The sequence below is a fragment of the Canis aureus genome, chromosome 24 (genome assembly GCF_053574225.1).
Source record: "Canis aureus isolate CA01 chromosome 24, VMU_Caureus_v.1.0, whole genome shotgun sequence".
NCBI lineage: Eukaryota > Metazoa > Chordata > Mammalia > Carnivora > Canidae > Canis > Canis aureus.
This window is the reverse complement of record NC_135634.1, coordinates 14,877,648-14,899,097: the sequence shown is the minus strand read 5'-3', so window position 1 is coordinate 14,899,097 and position 21,450 is coordinate 14,877,648. Positions and strand designations below refer to the sequence as shown.

The window sequence follows — 21,450 nt, the reverse complement described above, 5'->3', positions numbered from 1 at the left end:
AGTTTTCCACAGAGCATAGAAAACCAAAGGGAGCTCTCTGAGCATGGGTCAGATAGCAAGTTCGACTTTAGGTGAAGGACTTCGAATGTCAGTATGGGGAGGATTTTTTTCCTGTCTTCTTGTGAGGTTTCAGCATTTGCCCAGGGCATGATTTTTGGCTCTCTGGCCACAAGTGTAGAAAGTTTGGCCATGTGAAGTTTCTGTGCAGCCAGAAGAAGGGGGGCTTATGAGAGAAGAACAGTGCTGCTTTTCTTATGCCTTTGCTTTTAGCCCTTCATAGTTTATCTCCTGAATTTTCCCCAGATTCTTAACCTTGATCTCCTGGCTTGGCTCACCTTATTTTCCCTCTGGCCTCCATTCTTTATCGATTGTTGGTGTTTCCACCTCCTGAGCCACCTCTGTTTTGTAGGCGAATGCCTCTCTCTTCCTGTCCACAGGCCCCTCTGACACACCGGGATATGCATACCTCTGCCCTGCCTGCTAAGTGATGACGATTGCTTATTTTATGTATATGCCACGGAATGCCCAGATATTTGGTCAAATATTATTCTGGGGGTTTCTGTGAAGATGATTTTGGATTATATTAACATTTGAATCATAGAGTAAAGCAGGTTTCCCTCTCCAGTGTGGGTCGGCTTCATCTAGTCAGTTGAAGACCTACATAAGAAAAAAAAGGCTAAGTGAGAGGGAACCTGCCCTCACAGCCTTTGAACTGGGACAGTGTCCTTTCTCCTGACTTTGGTCTGGAACTACACTACCGGGTCTCCAGCTCGCTGACCACGAATCTTGGGACTCGTCAAAATCTATAATTGTTTGAACAATTTATAATCTTACTGTCTCTTTACATATACATTCTGTTAGTTCTGGTTCTCTGGAGAATCCTGACAATTGCAGAAATGCTCTTACTTGTACTGAATTACTCTGGATTAAAAAATGGATTGACTTATCTCTTCAGAAAGGTATTGTCTTTCTGTTCTGAATTTAGACCCTATTCTTCTCTCAGCCTTTCCCCAAGTGAGGAAGTGGGAGTCCCCTCTGGAGATTTCCTCTCACTGCAGGTCCTGTTCAGAGGGTGTCTTAGGGGCATGTGCTCAACTATCTTGCCAAAAGCAGAACGGTGTCTATTTTAGGGGGGAAAATCTCCTTTGCTGATGATTCCATTCCTTGTTTATAAAACCGTGATTGTATATTTTTATATTACTTTCTACTAATTTATAGTCCCTGAGTGGATGAAGATGATAAATGTGTGTGTCCATCTTACAATTGTGGGTCCGATGCCAGGTACTTTTTAGGTTGGTCCTCTATTGCTATTAGATGCTATTAGAGCCCCATGCATAAAGTCTTATCTTCCTCATGTCTCTATGTGAAATTCCAAGTAGACAACTATATGTCCCTATATGAAATCTTTCACTTTATGTTCACTTTATGAAAATTTAAGCTATATGCTTAGTTCCTCATGCATATGGGAAAGGGCAGAAAACCTAGCAGAAAAACTTGAATTAAAATTAAAAATTTGTGTTGGTGAGGATGTGGAGAAAGGGGAACTGTCTTGCACTGTTGGTGGGAATGAAAGCCAGTGCAGCCACTCTGGAAAACTGTGGAGGTTCCTCAGGAAGTTAAAGATAGAGTTACCCTATGACCCAGCAATTGTACTACTACTACTCTAAAGATACAGATGTAGTGAAATGATGGGACGCCTGCACCCCAATGTTCATAGCAGCAATGTCCACAATAGCCAAACTGTGGAAGGAGTCCTTTGGCAGATGAATGGATAAAGATGTACTATATATATTACATATATATATATTATATTACATATATATTATATTACATATATATTATATTACATATATATTACTATATATATAACATATAATGGAATATTACTGAGCCATCAGAAAGGATAAATACCCACCATTTGCTTCGACGTGGATAGAGCTGGAGGGTATTATGCTGAATGAAGTAAGTCAATCAGAGAAGGACAATCATCATATGGTCTCACTTATACATGGAATATAAGAAATAGTGAAAAGGACCATAAGGGAAGGGGGGACTGAGTGGGGAAAAATTAAGAGGAAGACAAACCATGAGAGATTCCTAACTCTGGGAAACAAAGAGTTTCAGAAGGAGAGGAGGGTCGGAGGATGGGGTGACTGGGTGATGGGCAGGAGGACACTTGATGGGAAGAGCACTAGGTGTTACACTATATGTTGGCAAATTGAATTTAAGTAAAATTTATTTAAAAAAGAATAAAAACTGGTAAAAAAAATAAATTAAAAATTTGGGGGTGCCTGGGTGGCTCAGTCAGTTAAATGTTTGCTTTAGCTCAGGTCATGATCTCAGGGTCCTCAGATTGAGCCTCACATTGGGGCTCCCTGCTCAGTGGGAAGTCTGCTTCTCCCTCTCCCTCTGACTTTCCTTTCCGTTTGTGCTCCCTGTCTCAAATAAATAAAATCTTTTAAAAATTAAATTAAACATTTGAATAAAGCTTGGCAATTACATGTGATTATAAAAATGACACTGCTTATCTTGGGTTTTGATATCTATAAACTCCTTGGACTCTATATAGCACACGGGACTCACAGATTTTGCTTTATATCCAGACCTGAATGGAATTTCTGTGCATTTCACAGTAGAGAACTCTGTACCTCCTGCTAGTTTCCCAGTTTGTCTGCTTTGGCTAGCATCCCATGTAGATCTGGTTCATCAGTGGTGTTCATCATCAGGCTCTGCCTGCTTGGGAAGTGAGGTTTTTTTTTTGACTAGTTTCAACCTCTGCTTGCAACCAGCTGTATAAGAGCAGCAGCCACTGTGGCGCATGAGCAGGATGTAGGCACTTCTACTTTGATGTCTCTATTTCAGAGTCCTGTCACACTTTGTTTGACTTGTAGTCTGTTAGCCTCCAAGACAGCCTTAAACTTTCCTTTTGATTGGGTTTACTTCCTGTGTACGGAAATAATATATTGAATTCTGAGTAAAGGACCAGAAGTATAATTAAATGCAATAGATTTTGACCTGTTTTGCTTCTCCTGGGGGCAGTAGCAGGATCGGGCTTCATTTGTGACTCTTATACCTGTGCCTTTAGCCCAGGCATTTTCATAATATTGTTTCTTTTTGTTGAAGATAGAATCTCATCAAAAATGGTCCTTTTTGCTTATTTTGAATGAGAGTCTCACAACTCATTTTCATTTGATTTTATATCCTTGAATTCACAAGTTTTCTTAATAAAGCAATTGAACAAAATCTGCTTTTCAGTGGTGCCATATTTAAAGATAGTAGCTATAAAAGTCCAATGTCTTGCATTTTAGAACTTCTTATCTAAGAGTTATGCATGATGGAAGATTTCCCTGGCAGCATGCCTTGCACTCAAAATGTTATTGTATCTTTATTCTCTTATTCCTTGTCTGCATTTTTTTAATGATTTCATTTATTTATTCATGAGAGACAGAGAGAGACAGGCAGAAACATAGGCAGAGGGAGAAGCAGGCTCCCCACAGGGAGCCTGGTGCAGGACTTGATCCCGGATCCTGGGACCACGACCTGAGCTGAAGGCAGGTGCACAATCGATGAGCCACCCAGGCGTCCCTCTGTCCTCATTTCCATGAAAGCATTGAAATAAATGCTTGATGTCCAGGGTATTTATTGAATAATACATTATCTGTAATAGAACAGATTGGAAAATATGATAGGAACAGGACACTCACACTATTTAGTAGGAATTATAGAGAATCTTTAATTGATGCAGTTATGTTCACAGGTGTATTTATAAGTTGATTGATTAGAACTCAGCTCGTTTTTTCTCATTGGATGTGTATTATAAAGAATATGCTAAAAAAGTCTGCGTAAGCTATAATAAAATGCTATAAAGAAGTATATTACTAATAGCACTGGTCTGGTCCAATTATTACATTCTGGGAGTAGGCTATTAGATAAGGCAGTATTTTTCACCAGCTATAGACTAAGAAGTAGGAAAAGTGTTGAAAATAGAAGTATCATTGTTTTCAAATGAGCTTCTTAACCTTTATTTGCAACTGGTTAAATTGCAGTAGTTCAGGCAAACAACGTGAAAATTTCTAGCGAAGCGGTCATATCCCTTTTTATCCGCAGGAATTTCTATATTGGAGAGGATTTCCAGAATATAATTTGGGAGTCCATGCTAGATAGACAGGGAGGGCCACAGGCTTTGCTGTCCATTGGCACGTCCTCCTGGGTGACTCCCAGGTGTTCACTGATGTCCATTGTCAGCAGGCGTGGCTGGGGCTCTGCTGGCCTTTGCATTTAGTGTCTCACTCACTCTTGCTCTTTGCTGTGAATTAGTTTAATACACTAAGTGATAAATGAATGAAGCTATTTATGCAGACATGACCAACCTTCTTAGGACACTGTGTTTTCTTGTCTTCTGTGCAATAACCCAGAACTCCTTGCTGAGTGAATACTTTGAGAGGAGAAAGGTGGATGGCATCTTACAGGGCCTGAGTGGAATGGAAATTTCCAGAACATGATCATGGAGGACAGGCTTAGCTCATAGTCCGCCTTCCATGGAGAGTTATTTAAAAGAGCCCTTGATTCTTTCAGTCAGTATTGAACACTTACTGTGCATTGGGCACGCAAGAAAAGTATTTGCTCGTGTAATGTAGGAGAATAAAAACAATGCTTGCTTTTTTGGCTATATGTATACGTCAGGTGGATTTTCCGCTTACATTTCAAAGATGATGTTAAGCTAGTTTAAGTTCTGGGTTACGGGAGGCTTGTTTTAGGGGGAGGTTACACTTTGAGCAGTTACTGCATTTTAGGTTTGCCTTTGGAGAACACTTGTCAACTTCAGTTTTTCTCACTACAAGAAAGTCAAGCACAAGCAACATGTCTGGGTTCTTGCTTTGTGCTGCATCCTGGAGATCAGACTTCCACATTGTTTCGTGATTTGTAGCATGCGGAGCCCCAGACCCACATTTTTGCCAGTCCCTATTTTCTACATAGATTGTTTCCCATATTCACCAGATCTTTAGAGTATCCAAGAGGAGCATGCCTACCATACATATAACTGAGTTCCACCCCTGCTGAACCAAGTTCCCCAGAGGAGGGAGTTTACTGGTTGCTGCTGTTGTCAGGTTTTGTCTTCTTAGAATCTGGAGGCTTCTCGTTCCTGAGAAGAAATGGCCAGCATGTGACCATGCTGGTCTCTTCATACTTCTCCACATAGCTCCATCCACATTGTCCCTTTCCTATCCCTCCCACAGAAGGAACAACTCAAGCTCTCCCACTGCGCACTTTACGGTTGCTGTTCTCTTACTCTGTGACGCTCTTCCCCTGTGTCCCCACGTGGAGGTTCCTGATGATTCACCTCCTTCAGTTCTTAGCACACCCATCACCTTCTCAGTGGAACATTCCCTGATCATGCCATTGAGAATTGTGCTCCTTCCCCCAGCCCCATACCCCCACCCCTGGAGCCCTCTGTATCCTCCTTCTCTGATTTATTTTCTTCCACACTATTTATCACATCTATCCTCTAGTATATTTTTTCCAAACCTATTTTTCCTCTAGAATGTAATTCCCTTGAGGATATATATTCTTGACTGGTTGGTTCTCTGCAGTGTCTGGCACAGTGCCTAGTATATAGATGGGGCTCAGTAAATATCTGTTAAAGGCAGGAGGGGTGGATTTTGACAAACCCATGGCCATTCCTCATGTCACTCAATTTCAGGAAACACTGGTCTAACATGTTTAGAGGGAACCTGAGTGAACCACAGGAAATGCTTGTTTTCTCCTGGTCATTTGTTCCCCTTTCCCAGGCTTTAAGATGTGCTAAATACCAAGGACTGCTTGCACCCAGAGCCTGTCCTTGTTGTTAACAGCCATGCCGGCAGGCTTGCTGACATATGTGGTTTGAGTGGGAATCTTTTGAGGGTGACTCATTCCCTGTGAATATTTCTTTCCCCTGATACAGTGGATGGTAAATGGCTCTTATCCTTTTATGTCTTAATAGTGTTCAGCTGGATTGACTTCAAATAGGAGATTTGGACAGATTTACCTGTTCAAGGATGGTCAGAGTGTGGACCTTGGGCCAGCAGCATTGGCTTCACTTGGAACTTTTTAGAAATCTAATAAAAATCTCAGGCCCACTCAGAATGGGCCTGAATATAGATTTAATGGCTAATTTCATATGCAACTTGACTGGTCATGGTACCTGGATGTTGGTCAAACATTATTGTAGATGTTTCTGGGAAGGTGTTTTTGAATGAGATTAACATTTAAATTGTTAGACCTTGAATGCAGCAGGTGACCCTCTGATGTGGGCGGACCTCATCCAGTCAGTTGAAAAGCCTGAATAGAACAAAGTCTGACTGTCCTAGACAAGAAGGAATTTTGTCATCAGGCAGCTTTGCTGACATATGAAAGGCAACACTAGATCTTCCCATGGGTCTCCAGTCTGCCAGCCCACCCTGAAGATTTTATACTTGTCAGGCCTCCATAATCGTGTAAACCAACTCCTTAAAATCTCTCTCTCTCTCTCTCTCAATCTCTCTCTCTCTCTCTCTCTGCGTGTATACATTCTTGTTGGTCCTGTTTATCTGAAGAACTCTAATAAATTTTAACAAGATCCCCAGGTGACTTGTATGCATCTTTAAGTTTGAGAAGCACTATCCTAAACTCTTCTGGTAGAATGATGGGTGCTGCCTTTAGCTGATTGTAGTTTTATGTGTTTTAAACAGGACACATCAGGTTGTATATCAAGATTATTATTTTACTATACAGTAGCCATCTCTTGGATGAATGCCAGTTTCTCTAAATTATTGATTATGCTCATTCTATTTCAGTTTGAAAATATTTTAGACTCATTTTTCTATTTCAACTAGAATAAAAGTTAGTATGCTTTCCTTCCCCATCTTTGGTTTTCTCACATAAATGGGATCTCTTTCTGCTCCAAACCTTTAATTTTATGGCATTTCAGAGACATGTGGGTCCCATTAAACACACTTAAGCACACTTAGTACTTTACTCAAGTCAGAAATGTTCACACATAGATGGGGTCATGTGCCAACTGTATGTGTGCATGTCTGTTTTGTACAGATGGAATGTAGGGTTCAAATATTATAGTCAAACTGCCATATAAAATGCTTTCTAGTCTTAGAGTGTGTGAATTTTCATGTTTTCTTTATGATAAATGTTGTTTGCTTTATTTCAATGGTCAGTACACCATAAAGGAATGCATAGAACTTTGTACCATGAGCTTATTATGTACATGAATTTGATATATTTTCCCTACACTTTAATAAGCTTGATTTGAGCCAGTTTCTTCTGTCTGGCAAAATTTTACAGTGTTGGGACGCCTGGAGGGCTCAGTGGTTGAGCATCTACCTTCAGGTCAGGTCATGATCCCGGGGTCCTGGGATTGAGTCCCGCATTGGGCTCCCTACAGGAAGCCTGCTTCTCCCTATGCCTGTGTCTCTGCCTTTCCCTCTGTGTGTCTCTCATGAATAAATAAATAAAATCTTTAAAAAATTTTTTTCTACTGACATCTTATACCCCAAAGGCTTCCTAAGTGAGTAGGGGCTCCATGCAAGCACATTTTCTAGCTAGTTAGTGATATCCTTTCAAGTGTCAGAATCTTTAAGTTTAAACTGTCTTAACAGTGGTTTTAATATATTTTTTAATATATATATTTAATACCTTAAGCAAAAGAAGACCCTTTGCTCTTCTATTTTGGTGCTTCTAATTTGTTGTGTATTTGAAACCTGCTAGGTAATCTTGCTACCATCTATTTCAGTTAAGGCTTGGCTCAGAATCATGTCCTTAGAAGGCAAGCTAGGAGTCAAGCAGGTATTTTTATGGATAAATCTTTGAGCAGCCAAAAGACCAATGATTTATTTTGCCCCTTCAGATTCTCAGTTTATGCCTTTGGATTATTTCATTGTTCGTTGATTATCTGATGTGTGGTGGGAACATACAAAGTTGAAGTAAGCATTCTTAATGTTCCCAGAATCTATTCTGGGGATAGATAAATAAAATATAAAACAAAGCAGAGACCAGTTAATGTCTGGTCGTAAATACCACCCTGTGGACTTAGAGGAAGAAGAGTCTTTGTGATTTTATCAAACTTAATGGAAGATATGTTTGAATGGGAGAGTAAAATGGGAAGGGCAGTTTAGTTATGGAGAGACCATGTAGGTGAGAGAGGATGTCCCCAAGCAAAAATGTGAACATCTATAATTCAACATAAGCTCTATCAAGATTCTAACAGCATTTTTTTACAGAGGTAGAAAAAACACTGCTAAAATTATGTGGAACCACTAAAGACCCCAAATAGCTAAAGAAATTCTGAGAAAGAAGAACAAAGTGGGAGGTATTACACTTCCTGATTTCAAATACTATAAAGCCATAGTCATCACAACAGTATGGTATTGGCATAAAAAAACCAGACAAATAGGCCAACAAAACAGAATCAAGAGCCCAGAAATGAACCCAAGCTTATATGGTCCCCTGATACTTGGAGAGGGAGCCAAGAATCCTCAAGGGAGAAAAGACAGTCTCTTCAATAAATGGTGCTGGGATAATTGGATTTTCACGTGTAAAAGCATGAAACTGGATCCTTATTCTACACCATTTACAAAAATTAATTTGAAGTAGATTAAAGACTAAAACAGAGGACTCAAAGCCATGAGACTCTTAGGAAAAAACATAGGAACAAAGCTCCTTGAATGGGTTTTGGTGATGATTTTTTGGATGTGACATCTAAAGCACGAGCAACAAAATAAAAAGTGGGACTACATACAACTAGAAAGCTTCTGCCCAGCAAAAGAAACCATCAATAAAATGAAAAGAAAACCTTTGGAATGGGAAAAAGTATCTGCAAACCATATATCTGATAGAGGGCTAATATGTAATATATATAAAGAACTCATACAGCTCAATGGCAATAACAACAATCTATTTAAAAAATGGGCAAAGTACTTGCATAGACATTTGTCCAAAGAAGATATATGAAAAGTCAAGAGGCAAATGAAAAGATGCCCAGCATCATTAGTCATTAGAGAAATACAAATTAAAACCGTAGGATCTATCACATCACACCAGTTGAGATAGTCATCATCAAAAAGATAAGAGATAACAAATGCTGGCATTGATGTAGAGAAAAGGGAACACTGTTTGTGGGACTGTAAACTGGTACAGCCACTATGGGAAACAGTAAGCAGTTTCCTCAAAAAATTACATAGAACCACCCTATGATTTAGCGGTTCAATTTTTGGGAATATATTCAAAGGAAATGAAAACACAAACTTAAAAAGATATCTCCACCACCATGTTCATAGCAGCATTGTTTACAATAGCCAAGACATGGAAACGGCCTAAGTGTCCATTGATGGATTGGAGAGGTTGTAATATATTCATAAAGTGGAATAATACTCAGCCATAGAAGATGAGGGAATCCTATCATTTTCAACATGGGCAGACCTTGAAGACATACTAAGGAAATCAGAATGGCAAGACCTGTCTCACACATGGAATCTAAAGAAACAAAACAAAACAAACCCAAACTCATAGAAAAAGATAAGACTTCTGATTCCCAGAAGTGGGAGGTGGGGTGGGGGGTGGGAAGGTGATACAAAGTACAGCTTTGAGTTGTAAGATAAATACGTACAAGGAATGTAATATACAATATGATGCAGTAGCTGCCCGTACTGTATGATATATATGAAAGTTAAATTCCCCCCCCCCCTTTTTTTTGTACCCATGTGAGAAGATGGATATTAGCTGAACCTACTGTGGTAATCATTTCACAGTTATGTAAATCAGATCATCCTGCTGTACACCTGAAATTATGCAATGATGTATGTCAATTATTTCTCAATAAGACTGGAAAAAAATTCCAAACAAGCATGAGCAAAGGGTGTGATAGGAATAGAGTTTATTCGGGTGTGGTTGAACAAAAAAAAACACCCCTGGTAGGTATCTGGAGGGACACATTGACCTGTTATACATATGCCTGGGACCCAGGGCATCCTTTATGGAGTTGACTTGCTATATGGAATCAGTGGCTTTATATTAAGAATTGTTATACATCACAAACCCTAGAATAATTCTACTTGCTTGTGTGAATCACTTAATTGGTGTTTCTATCTCACTCTATTTCAGTGTTCGTGTCTTTTGCTATATTTGGAATGTGTACCTCTTTCTGTTTTGGGATTCTTGAAGCATATCTTCCTTTAACAAATATTCTTTTTTTAAAAAGATTTATTTATTTATTTTAGCGAGATAAAGAGAGCAGGTGCAGGGGGAAGGGCAGAGGGAGAAGGAGAGAGAAAAAAATGTCAATTAGGCTCCTGCTGATCACAAAGCCCCACATGGGGCTTGATCTCACAACCCATAAGATCATGATCTGAGCCAAAACAAGAGTCAGACGCTCAACCGACTGAGCCACCCAGGCACCCTAACAAATATTCTTGATATGCGTACTGTAGCTCCTGGAAGGCGAGTAAATCTCTCTGCTTATACTGTGTGAATAGTAAATATATCTAAGTTTGAAAACTTAGAAGATTTTCTTGTCAGGTGTGTCCTTTTACTAAATCTTTGAGGGACAGGGCCAGCATAGCAATTTTCTTGTCATGATTCTGAAATATTTTATTCTTAAAACCACTTGTAAAACTCTTGAAACTTTTCATTTTCTTTTAAGAATTTACATCTGTAGCTGATAGTAGTATTTTCCTTTATACTTCTAGTACGGCCAAGTACAGTGTGTTGACGTTTCTACCTCGATTCTTGTATGAGCAGATTAGAAGAGCTGCTAATGCCTTCTTCCTCTTCATTGCCTTATTACAGGTAATGTTTTTAAAGAAGTTATTTAAAATTCATAAGGTTAATTACATGCAAAATGAGATTTTGCTAAAAGGTCGCTTAACTGAAAAAGCGTCATAATACTTAAATGTAATTTGTCCCCTTATCCAAACATCGTTTTCGTGCACAGACAGTATCTCTGCATAAAGGCTGACTTCTTTAGATCTTGCCATAAGGATAATTGCAGTTACTAAAAGAGGCATTGAAAAATTACCATACGGTCATAATTTTAACCCCTTTTCAGTTCTAAACAGATATACAATGTTAGATAAAATTTTTAAGATATGTAAAATGTGTAGCTAGTTTTTAAAAAGAAGATAATTACTTTGGTATAACAGAAATGTAACAGAATTTCCAAAAAGTGAGTGGTGTCATATATTTTTTTGTAGGGAGGATTTTGATTGAAAAATTTTAATTTGTCAACTTCCCTCTTTTGGTCTCTTGTCTTACAGCAAATTCCAGATGTATCTCCAACAGGAAGATATACCACCCTGGTGCCATTGATCATTATTTTAACAATTGCAGGCATCAAAGAGATTGTAGAAGATTTTGTAAGTTTTTGCTTTCATATAATAAAAACATTGTATTGAACATAACTTGTAACTTATTTGTTGCTTTGGTTTTTTCATTGAAGTTAAGAAATTGGTCAATAGCTTAACTGACTTCTCAAGGCTCTTGATGGCATTTTAGGGGAAGGGACATGTACACACAGTGTCTTAAATACTTAGATAGTATTTCAGTAGTTCAGACTGTGTTTTCAAATGTTAGCTCTGTGAACCCTCTTTGGTTTTTATTACTGATGTTCCTTATATCCTTCTTTACAGCTTGCTAATTTGGGTAGCAAAAGGATGGTATTGCTGCCTAGTATCACAGCATTGGGCTGGCTGTGCCTGAGGTCATTTTATGAGTCCTGTCTCCCCTCAGACTTATCTTGGTGTATTTCCAGGCTCATTGGCTACAACCATATTCGTGCTTTCTTCCCTTTTTCCTATCTGTGGTCTTGTCTGCAGGGTCTTTCTTTTCCTCCCTACCCCTCCCTCCTTCCACCCTTTCTCTCTCCCTCTTTCTCTCTCTTTCTCCCTCCCCCACCCCTGTGTCTCTCTTTCTCACGCACACACATACACTCACACACTTACATTTTTCTGGGAATAGGTGAATAAATGGAATGCAATTCAAAGGTACTTTATGTCCAAAATTCTTTACCAATAAAATGAATTCAGTTGTTGCTGGGTTTATTATCCTGAATAATTCTTTTAGTCTCATCTTAAACAAATAAGGAGTGAAAAGTTTCATACTTCAGAGTGCTTGTTCCTTGTTGGAGCCAAAATGTCATGGTTGACACTAGCATAGACTGCATCCATGTTTGCTACATTTGTTTGTGGATTAGTGAGGCTGTTGGGTCACAGACCTCTAAGCTGAGTCTTGCAGCCTTACCATTGCTGCTAGTCCGTTTCCTTGAGTCCTGTTTCTTTCCTGATCTGTTGTTGCTATTTCAATTATTCATTTGGAACTTTTGAATCTAAGAACTTTCTTTCTTTTTTTTTTCATAACAGAAGCGGCATAAGGCAGACAATGCAGTGAACAAAAAGAAAACGATAGGTAAGACACCAGGCTGAATCACTTTTTCTGCTAGAAAACTTAAGGCATTTTAAATAAGTAGCTAATGATATTGAGGTAAGTTGAGGGAAATGATCTATAAAATATTTTAAAGAAATAGCAAAAATTACAAACCAGTCCAACAAAATGTGAGTCCTGGCTGTGAAGCTTTGAATAGAATTTGTGTCTTTTAGAAGTTTGGAAAAGGTGGAATTTTCAGGCCTATTTTAGGTCTATAAAAAGTCCATGCATTCACATCCTTGGTCTATAATTGCTCCTTACCTCTATTTTTTATTGTATTGATTTTTAGGTCTGTGTTGTGTGTACGTATTTAATCTTGTAACAATAGGGTGATATTTTTCTTCTGGGATAAATATAGCTAGATTTAACTTATATGCATATACCTATATTTATGTGTATGCATTAATGTATATATGGTACATGGCTTGGGGCTCCATTTTGGGGACTGCTGTGATGTGCCTTTATGTCTCAAGATATGGTATGTTGGAATTAATAAGTGGAATTTTGAAAGGAGCCTTTTAGATTTTGGAAAGCTGATTTATTTTGATTGTTACCAATATTAACTGGTACATTGTTTTTTCTTTTTCAGTGTTAAGAAATGGTATGTGGCATACCATTATGTGGAAAGAGGTAAAAATTAATTTTAAAGATCTGCAGAAAGTACAGGTTTGGGGACTTGTAATTAATTGCTAGTATTGACTGCAATAGATAAAGCTCGAGTTAAGACATTGGTCATCCCTAATGTAAATTTTACATTGTGGAGTTTCCCACGAGATTTAGGTAGAACCACTACATGTTGACTTAGTTTCCCTGCTTCTTCTGGAAAGTGCTTACTGTTTCCGTTTTCAGTTGTGAAATTTGTTGCTCCTTGATGGATATTTCTGAAATATCAAAGCATTCTCTAGTTTCCAATTCCAGTCCAAGAAATCTTTTCCCTGGTCTTCTCTTAGACTAATCTAAATCAAGTTTTTAAAAGATTTTCTAACTTTGGAGAACCTCACTTTTTTTTTTAATTTAAAGATTTTATTCATTTATTCATGAGAGACACACACAGAGAGAAAGAGGGGCAGAGACACAGGCAGAGGGAGAACCAGGCTCCATGCAGGAAGCCCGATGAGGGACTTGATCCTGGGTCTCCAGGATCAGGCCCTGGGCTGAAGGCGGCGCTGATACCACTGAGCCACCCAGGCTGCCCAGAACCTCACTTCTAATGTTTTTGGTGGGAAGAGTTTTGGGTTTAGGATTACTGTGAAATGTAAGCAGGGGTGAAATAGGCTTGGAAACCATCCTGTGTGGAACCTGAAATTGGTTGTCATGACCAGCTGTCACTGCTCTTTACAGTAGTGAGAAGGGTTTGCCTCCACGTCCCTGGAAACATGAGGTTTTGGAGGGCTTGGGGATGGATGAGGGTTTTTTTGTTTTATTTTGAGGTTTTTTTTGGTTGTTTATAGTGATGAGTAGAAAAGGTGGAAGAAATATGCTTGTGACATCTGGGTGTCTTGTATCTGATAAAGTTAGCTTTTTAAGTGAGCCTCTGTTTTACCTGGACTTTCTTAATGGTCACAAGGTTTTTTTGGAGAGTGACTCTAATGACTTCAGTATTTGAAGCTGATTAACGTAATTTTGAAAACAAATTACTTTTTGAAGCCTCACTTAACAATAGTTTCTCTTGCTAACCATTTAATAAGCAGCAATTAAAAATGCTTCTATGATCTTTTACTCTGCAAAATGCCTGTGATACATTAACTACAGCCCTTGGTTTAGTTTTTGTTTTGTTTAAGAGAATTATGAAGTCTCTTTATAGTGTTTCATGATAACACCTTAACCTTGATAGCAGTCTTGAAGTCCTATAAGGCAAATACTTATTGACCTTCCTCTTATTTGGAAGTCTCCGGTTCCTGGTCAGGTGGTTGGAAATTCTTGACCTCACAGAAGTTAGAAATGCTCCCAGTGCTATGAGGGTTCAAGGATTCCCACTGCATTTAGGAATGGCTTCTGTTTCTCTAAGTTCTTCCTGCCACCCTCATGCCTCAGAATGAGTAAGAGTAAAGAATGATTTAGATTTGGGATGTTTGCACTCTTTGAAAGAGTAGAAAATGGAGTGATAATCTCTGAATTCTGGGTTGAGGAGTCGATGGCCTCACAGACTCCTAAGGCTCATTACCACTTCCCACACACATTTGAAGTTAAAAAAATCCCAAACTCAATACCTGTTATATGCTTTGTCATGTATATTTTTATTTCAACTAAAATGCTTTTGTTCATTTAAATAGAACTGTTAGTATGTCCTAGAGATGGTGTTAAGTACTGGAGATGCAGTAAAGCATAACTAAATAAAGCATGGCCCCTGCCCTTCAGAAGCTGCCTACCGTGGTTCTCAGCCTTCGCTGGGCATCCCATCTGCTTGACTAGCCGGTCTAACAATGAATGCTGTGTGGGCTGATTTTGGGAGTTCCATTGGGCCCTAAAATTTGCATTTGTAACAAGTTCCCAGGTGAAGCTGATGTTGCTGGTCCAGGGATTACACCCCTAAACCACTGATGCAGTGGGAGTGGCAGGCGGCTGGAGAGAATGCAGTGCAGGTGCTGAGCTCTGTGTAGGGGCATGCTTCAGGTGCTTCTGGAACATATGGGAAAGATGACCAGCCTAGATCCATCAGTTCAGATGAGCAAAGGCTTCCCTTGTGTGATGTTCTGGTGTTCTTTTGAAGGATGAATGAGGGGTAACTATCTTAAGGGAAATGCTATTCAAAACAGAGGGAAGTGGGTGAAAGTCTGAAGTGTTTGGGAAGGAAAGCCAGGCACATCTGCAGTGTGGCTTGAAACAAGGATGAGAATATGGGAGAAGACAGGCGATGAGAGATATCAAACACCAGAGATGTCAGGCAAGGTGGACCTGGCTATCTTTAAGCTTCCTAAAGTGATACAGCTCTAATCTGAAATGCTAAAGCTTGAGTTGGCAATCCCCTGGGCTATAGCCGGATAGTTAGTGAATGCTGGGAGGCAGTTCTTTGGTGCAGCTCGATAGCTTTGCTTGACTTTGAGAAGACCTTTGAGCTTATTTTTCAAAATGAAGAAGCTTGAGAAATCCTCTGAGGCTAGAGTGGATTCAGGGATCTACAAGGGGCTCCTTCTCACCTTTAAGAATTCTCACTCAAGAAAGTTCACACACTCAAGGGACAACCATGCCCAAGAATGCCAAATAGAAAATCATTTTCAAAAATGTTTCCAGCTAAGTAGTTTTTTATGCACATGAAACTTCTTAGTACTTTGTTACTGGGATATGAATATTTCTTTATTCAAGTAACTAAGATGGGAGAAAGCCATAATTTCCGTTGTCCTCCCACTGAATTAGCAAAAAATCCACTGCCCTTTTTCTTTGGAAAACATGACCAATTTTCCTTTCTAGTTTTTAATTAACTGCTTCTTCTGATTTTTTTCTATGTAATTAAACTATTCACATAAAATATTTCTACATTTAAAAACATTTTCAATTTTCCTAAGCATTCCTTGCTTTTGTACTGGTGGTTGTTAAGATAGCTCTGTAGCTTCTATTCCCTGATATTCTCTTTATTGTAGAATATGGAATATACTTATGTACCTTCTTTTTGCCTTTAAGTTGATACTAAGTTCAAATGTACAGTGGATCTGGAATTTAACACCCCCCCCCTTCTAATATCGAGCCTAATTCCTGACTTCCCTACATACATGCTTTGATAAACGATTCAGAGCACTAGCAGGAGATATTTTTAGTAAACCTTCCTTTTTCCTAATAAAAAGTTAAATATAGGCACCTGCCAGGCCCATTCTCCTACCTTACAAGATCCAGTAGTCTTTCATAGATATTACTTTCATAAGTATTTCGTAAGTATTCTGTTTGAAATTCTTGATTTCTGAGAGAATAGTAACTTGTGTTAGAATAAGAAGCAAGGCCTAGATGCCCATTTTGAGTTTTGAACTTACTCATGTGTGGTGAGAACAGCCTTTATTCTTGTGCTGAGAATCATGGCCTCTCTTTCACACTCCTAGTGTCCATTTGGTTACACTCCTGCTGGTAGAGACTAGCAGTTAGCACATGCCTGTTTCATTCCCGGTGCTTGCATATGCTTCCTTTATCACTGCACCAGGCCTACAGGTAAGTATTGATATTTCTCCATTTTATAAGTGAGGATGCTGGAGCTCAGGGAGGTGAAGGGCTTGCCAAGATCCCAAGGCTAGTGTGTCCATGAAGCTTGGATTTGAACCTAAGCCTGCCTGACTTGAAAGCTCATATTCTACCTAACTGGGTGCTTCTGTGATGTCATTTAAGGCATTTACAAACCCTTGGGCACAGTGTTCATGTTCAGCAGGTTAAGGCTTTTTTTTTTTTTTTTTTTTTTTTTTTTTTTTTTAAGCACCTATGCTGTTTCCCTAGGTGGTCTCTGATTTTGGCTGTGACTCTTTTTTTAGGCAAGTTCTTGATGCTGTACAAATCTTCTCTGTTTTAAGAGGCATATTTCCAGGGGACCTCTTAAATGCACTGTTGTTGGATGAATTTAGTATTGCCGTATAATCGACCACTGGCTAGTTGCTTGGTTTTGAATCTTGGGCCTAACACTCATTGGCTGTGTGACCTTGATCAAATTCTTTCTCTTTGAGTCTCAGTCTCCCCATTTGTAAAATGGAGAAAATATATGTGTTAACTCAGTTGATCCTTGCAATCACTGCATGAAATATGTGATGTCAACCTTTTTTTATATATAGATGAGAAAACTGATGCACACAGAGTTTACATAACTTGCTCTGGGTTACACAGGACTAGCAAAGAGTCCAGCCGGGGTACTTGAGCCCAGTATTCAAGCTGGCTCTGGAGCTGTGCACTTAACCACTCTCCCCTACTGTGGACAGCTGTAGGATTGTTCCAGAGTTCCAGAGTGGAATTTGCAAGTGGATGGAATAACCGTAACAAAATGAAACCTTAATAGTTGTTCTGATTCTCCTCTTTTCTTGCTCTCCTTTTCTGTTTTTGTTTTTTTTTTTTTTTCTTTTTCATTCAGTGTCATAGTGGAAAGGCAGTGTTACCATTTGTACTGAAATATTTTCCTTCTGTTCTTGTCAAGGAAAATATTTTGGGCTTCTGTCTTAAGCTTCATGACATAATTATATAGAAATTTTTTCTTCAAATATTTAGCCCCCTTAATCACTGTGCATTCTTGTTTTTCATGCTCCTCTGTCCTTGTCCCTGGTTTTCTAGGTGGCCGTGGGAGACATTGTGAAGGTCATCAATGGACAGTACCTCCCAGCAGACATGGCCCTGCTCTCCTCCAGGTCAGGTGTGCGAGCGGCCACAGTGTTTGAAATAAATGTGAAGAACAATTAAGCATTAGATGGTGACTACAGGAATCACAAGCACCTCTTTTCTTTCCAACCCCCAGGCAACAGTTTTCTCTCTCTGGAGGGTTCTTCTGTTACTTGTCATTTGCCTTTTTGTTCCCACCTTTCTTTCTCCCATTCATCCCCTTGTGCTTTGGTAGAACACTTAGATTTATTGATTTATTTTAGTCTCATAGGGCTTCTAGGCTATTCTTCATTCATGTGATGCTCCAGAGCAGTGGCGTGAGTCCATCAGTAACACGAGATTGCATGCAGCTTTTCTGAGGCTTGAGAACCAGTCTCCTGGTGAGTCCAGCTAGGAGACTTCCCATGGAGCCAGGGACTCCTTTACTAACTGCTCGGAGATCCGGGCCATGTTTGCAGGCTAGACATGACCTGCAGTTGGTGTTCTCCCTTCATTCGTCCACTCTGTGTCCCCCTTTATGCCCAAGGGCTATTGCTATGTTCTCCAGGTAATTTTGTGCTGGAAAGGTATCACCAATCACTAAGTGACATGAATAATGGACCATGCAGTCCTTGACTTTTCCTTGGCTTGATATATAAAAGTATATATCAAAGAGGGTATGCTACAATTAGGACATGAATAAACTTCTTTTTATGAGTTCAAAATTAAATTTTATGCTAAGACTAAAACTTCTGTGTTTATATGCTGCTGGGAATCCTAGATACTCATACTGTTGGCATTTTCTTTGAATGCAGACAGTGTTTCTTTCATTGGATTTGATTTTACATTTTTTTTATGCCTTAGCATGAATTTTCTGCTCGAGATAAAAGGTTTAAAAATAGGATCCCAGGCCTATAAAGAAGGAAAAGCACCATATACATACAGCAGGACTCATATTTATCCCTATTGATTGGTAACAACAGAAATAGTGAAATGTGGATCACTTGACAGTTTGGTGTATGAGTTTTCACTGTAACCCTCAGAAAACCTAGTTCTAATATGAGTTTGTTTGAGTGGATAGGGTGTTTTCAGGATGCTTATTAGTGTTTGAGTCTGTACATTGTGCTAAGCACTCTGCTGAGTACATCATCCCATCTAATCTTCCTCCAAACCCTTGCCATCCCTACTTTATGCACAAGAAAATAGAGATTAAACAACTTCCAAGTCCATACAGCCTATAAAGGTAGCAGTAGGGGATTTTTAACTTAGCCAGTGGGTTGCAGACTCCATTCTCTTAACCACTAACTCTGCATCTAACCTCGATGATTGGAGGTAGCAATACACAGTATCTGCCATTATTATTGCTTTTCTTTAAAAAAAATGATTTTGTTTATTTATTTGAGAGAGAAAGAAAGCATGAGCAGAGGAAGTGGCAGAGGGAGAGAGAGAAGCAGACTCCTCGATGAGCAGAGAGCCTGACAACAAGGCTCTATTCCAGGACCCTGAGATCATGACCTGAGCCTAAGGCAGACACTTAACCAACTGAGCCACCCAGGCACCCCTGCCATGTTTATTGTTATTCTTCAAGTGTTCTGTCCTTAAAATTAGGCGTTTTGATTACAAAGTTACCTGTTGACATAGTAGAAGGTGCCAGGAAGACAAAGCCTGTCAAGCCTGTGTCTTCATTCCTGAACTCGGGCTGTAATGTTTTTCAAAGGATGTGTTTGTACCAGCTGTGTCTAGGGTAGCTATTTTGGTCAGGAGCAGGCCAAGTCTCAGACTCTAAGGGTCACTCAAACACAGTAGTGGGGTCTGAGTTGGCACATACTGTGTTTCCCTTAACCCACCAGTCCTCTTCTCATTCTTTTTCAGTTATTTCTGCTACCTAAGTTCAAGTAGCCATTATATGGGGGCCATAAAGGTGGATCATGGGGCAAATAACTTTGTGTTGGTGTTGAGCCTCAGAGACGAGTGTCTTTCTGGTCACTTACTACAAAGGTTGTTGAAGGCCAGTCAGCAGACACAATTTCCATGGTAGAGACTTTGTGAGCTATGAATTTGTGGAGGAGACATGACTAAACTTGGACTTTTTAAATTTCTCTCTCCATAGTGAACCTCAGGCAATGTGTTATGTTGAAACAGCTAATCTAGATGGAGAGACGAACCTTAAAATACGTCAGGTAAAGTAATCTTTTATGACTTGCGTTGTTATGGAGGTCCAAACTGTGAATTTGGTCTGCTGTACTAGTTAGTCTTTTTCTAGAGAAAAATGGTCTGTTAGAGTTATGCCTTCACCGTAATAGAACCCATGGGAAACATGTGCCTTTAGTATGAAGGGAACCCCTTGAGAGGGACAGCAGAGTTAGAAAAAGTGAGCTTCACTCATGTATGGATTACAAAGGGTATCTTGCCTTAATTTATGTCTTAGATCTGTGTCTGTTAGTGCAGGGGGGAAGAGATCCCATCATCTAGGTTGAGCCATGTGGTGAAAAAGGCATCAGCTATATGGAGAGATGCTCTAGACAAGCTCTGGACACCTTACTTTACATTGTTGTTGTAACTGAGACTTTAATTCTAGAGAGTAATATATTAGACACAAAATTTCTATATAGAAGTACAGCCTTAAAGCTGTTCTTACTATATATTTTAATTCTAGAATGAAAAATGTTCTTTACTATAATATGAATTTTAAGCATTTGGCATTTAAATTTTCTGTTACATAAAGTTGAATTTGATAGTTCTGTCCACCTGTCTTTCTTTTCTACCTTAGATACTTGATTTAGGTAGATTTTGTTTGTTTGTTTAAAGAATTGCTAAGTATTAGAAATAATACTGGTACGAATAAAATACTATATTAAAAGAATGCTTTATTCTGTTTTTATGAATGTTTTTGCGTTTGTATTAAAGTAGAGCTAATAGAGTGCTCTGTGCAAGGTGCTTGAGTACGTGGTTCCTTGAACATGGATGTTCCCAACATAGTGGGAGAATCTTTGCACTTCATTAAATTCTTTGTAAACTTTTGCATTAGGTGCTGTGGCAAAGGCTGCCTGGAAGTCTATATTGAGGCTCTGGGAGCTTGATTTGTTACCTTTCCCAGTTACTCCTGTTTTAGATGATACATTATTTCCTTTGGATTAGCAATGGGGATGCTGAATGTTGTCTTTGACCCTGGAAGATTGTATTCAGTTTCCTCTTTTGGTTTAATGTCTTAGGGTTTAAGTCACACTGCTGACATGCAAACAAGGGAAGTATTGATGAAGTTATCTGGAACTATAGAATGTGAGGGACCCAACCGCCACCTCTATGACTTCACTGGAAACCTGCATGTTGATGGGAAAAGGTAACACTTTAGTTTTTCTTCGTTTTATTTATTTATTTATTTATTTAGTTAGTTAGTTAGTTCTTAAATGGGACCAGGAATTACTGGAACCTAGGTAAAATATCAGTTTGTTTTTTTGATTTCATAATATTTTAAAACCGTGAAATTTCTTGGTTTAGCTTAGATATGAGAGACTGAGCTTTTCCTGAAGCACAATTTCCATCAATATAAACCTTCTTTCCCTTAAATTTAAGGAAAAAACTGATTTTTGTCAATAAAAACAGCCTGGGTCTGTAATGAGATTATCGGCACTGACTGTTTTTCTGTGTGTATTTACCTACCAGGAAGGAGAGGTGGTTTGGGCTGCATAAAACTTTCTAGAAAAGCAGAAGAGAAGCATGTCAGGTCTATAAGAGCTAATCTGTTTA

General features: G+C 39.0%; 1 protein-coding gene across 15 annotated transcripts in view; it reads left to right on the top strand.

The window, feature by feature from the left end:
* Positions 1-21,450, top strand: part of LOC144295815 (phospholipid-transporting ATPase IB) — a 570,630-nt gene that overhangs the window by 128,156 nt on the left and 421,024 nt on the right. For all 15 annotated transcript variants that reach the window (XM_077868357.1, XM_077868362.1, XM_077868360.1 and 12 more), the window contains 7 exons: positions 10,716-10,815; positions 11,283-11,381; positions 12,384-12,429; positions 13,037-13,077; positions 17,680-17,753; positions 19,814-19,883; positions 20,916-21,043. In XM_077868357.1, the coding sequence (XP_077724483.1) occupies positions 10,716-10,815; positions 11,283-11,381; positions 12,384-12,429; positions 13,037-13,077; positions 17,680-17,753; positions 19,814-19,883; positions 20,916-21,043 (558 nt within the window). The remainder of the gene's footprint in view (positions 1-10,715; positions 10,816-11,282; positions 11,382-12,383; positions 12,430-13,036; positions 13,078-17,679; positions 17,754-19,813; positions 19,884-20,915; positions 21,044-21,450) is intronic.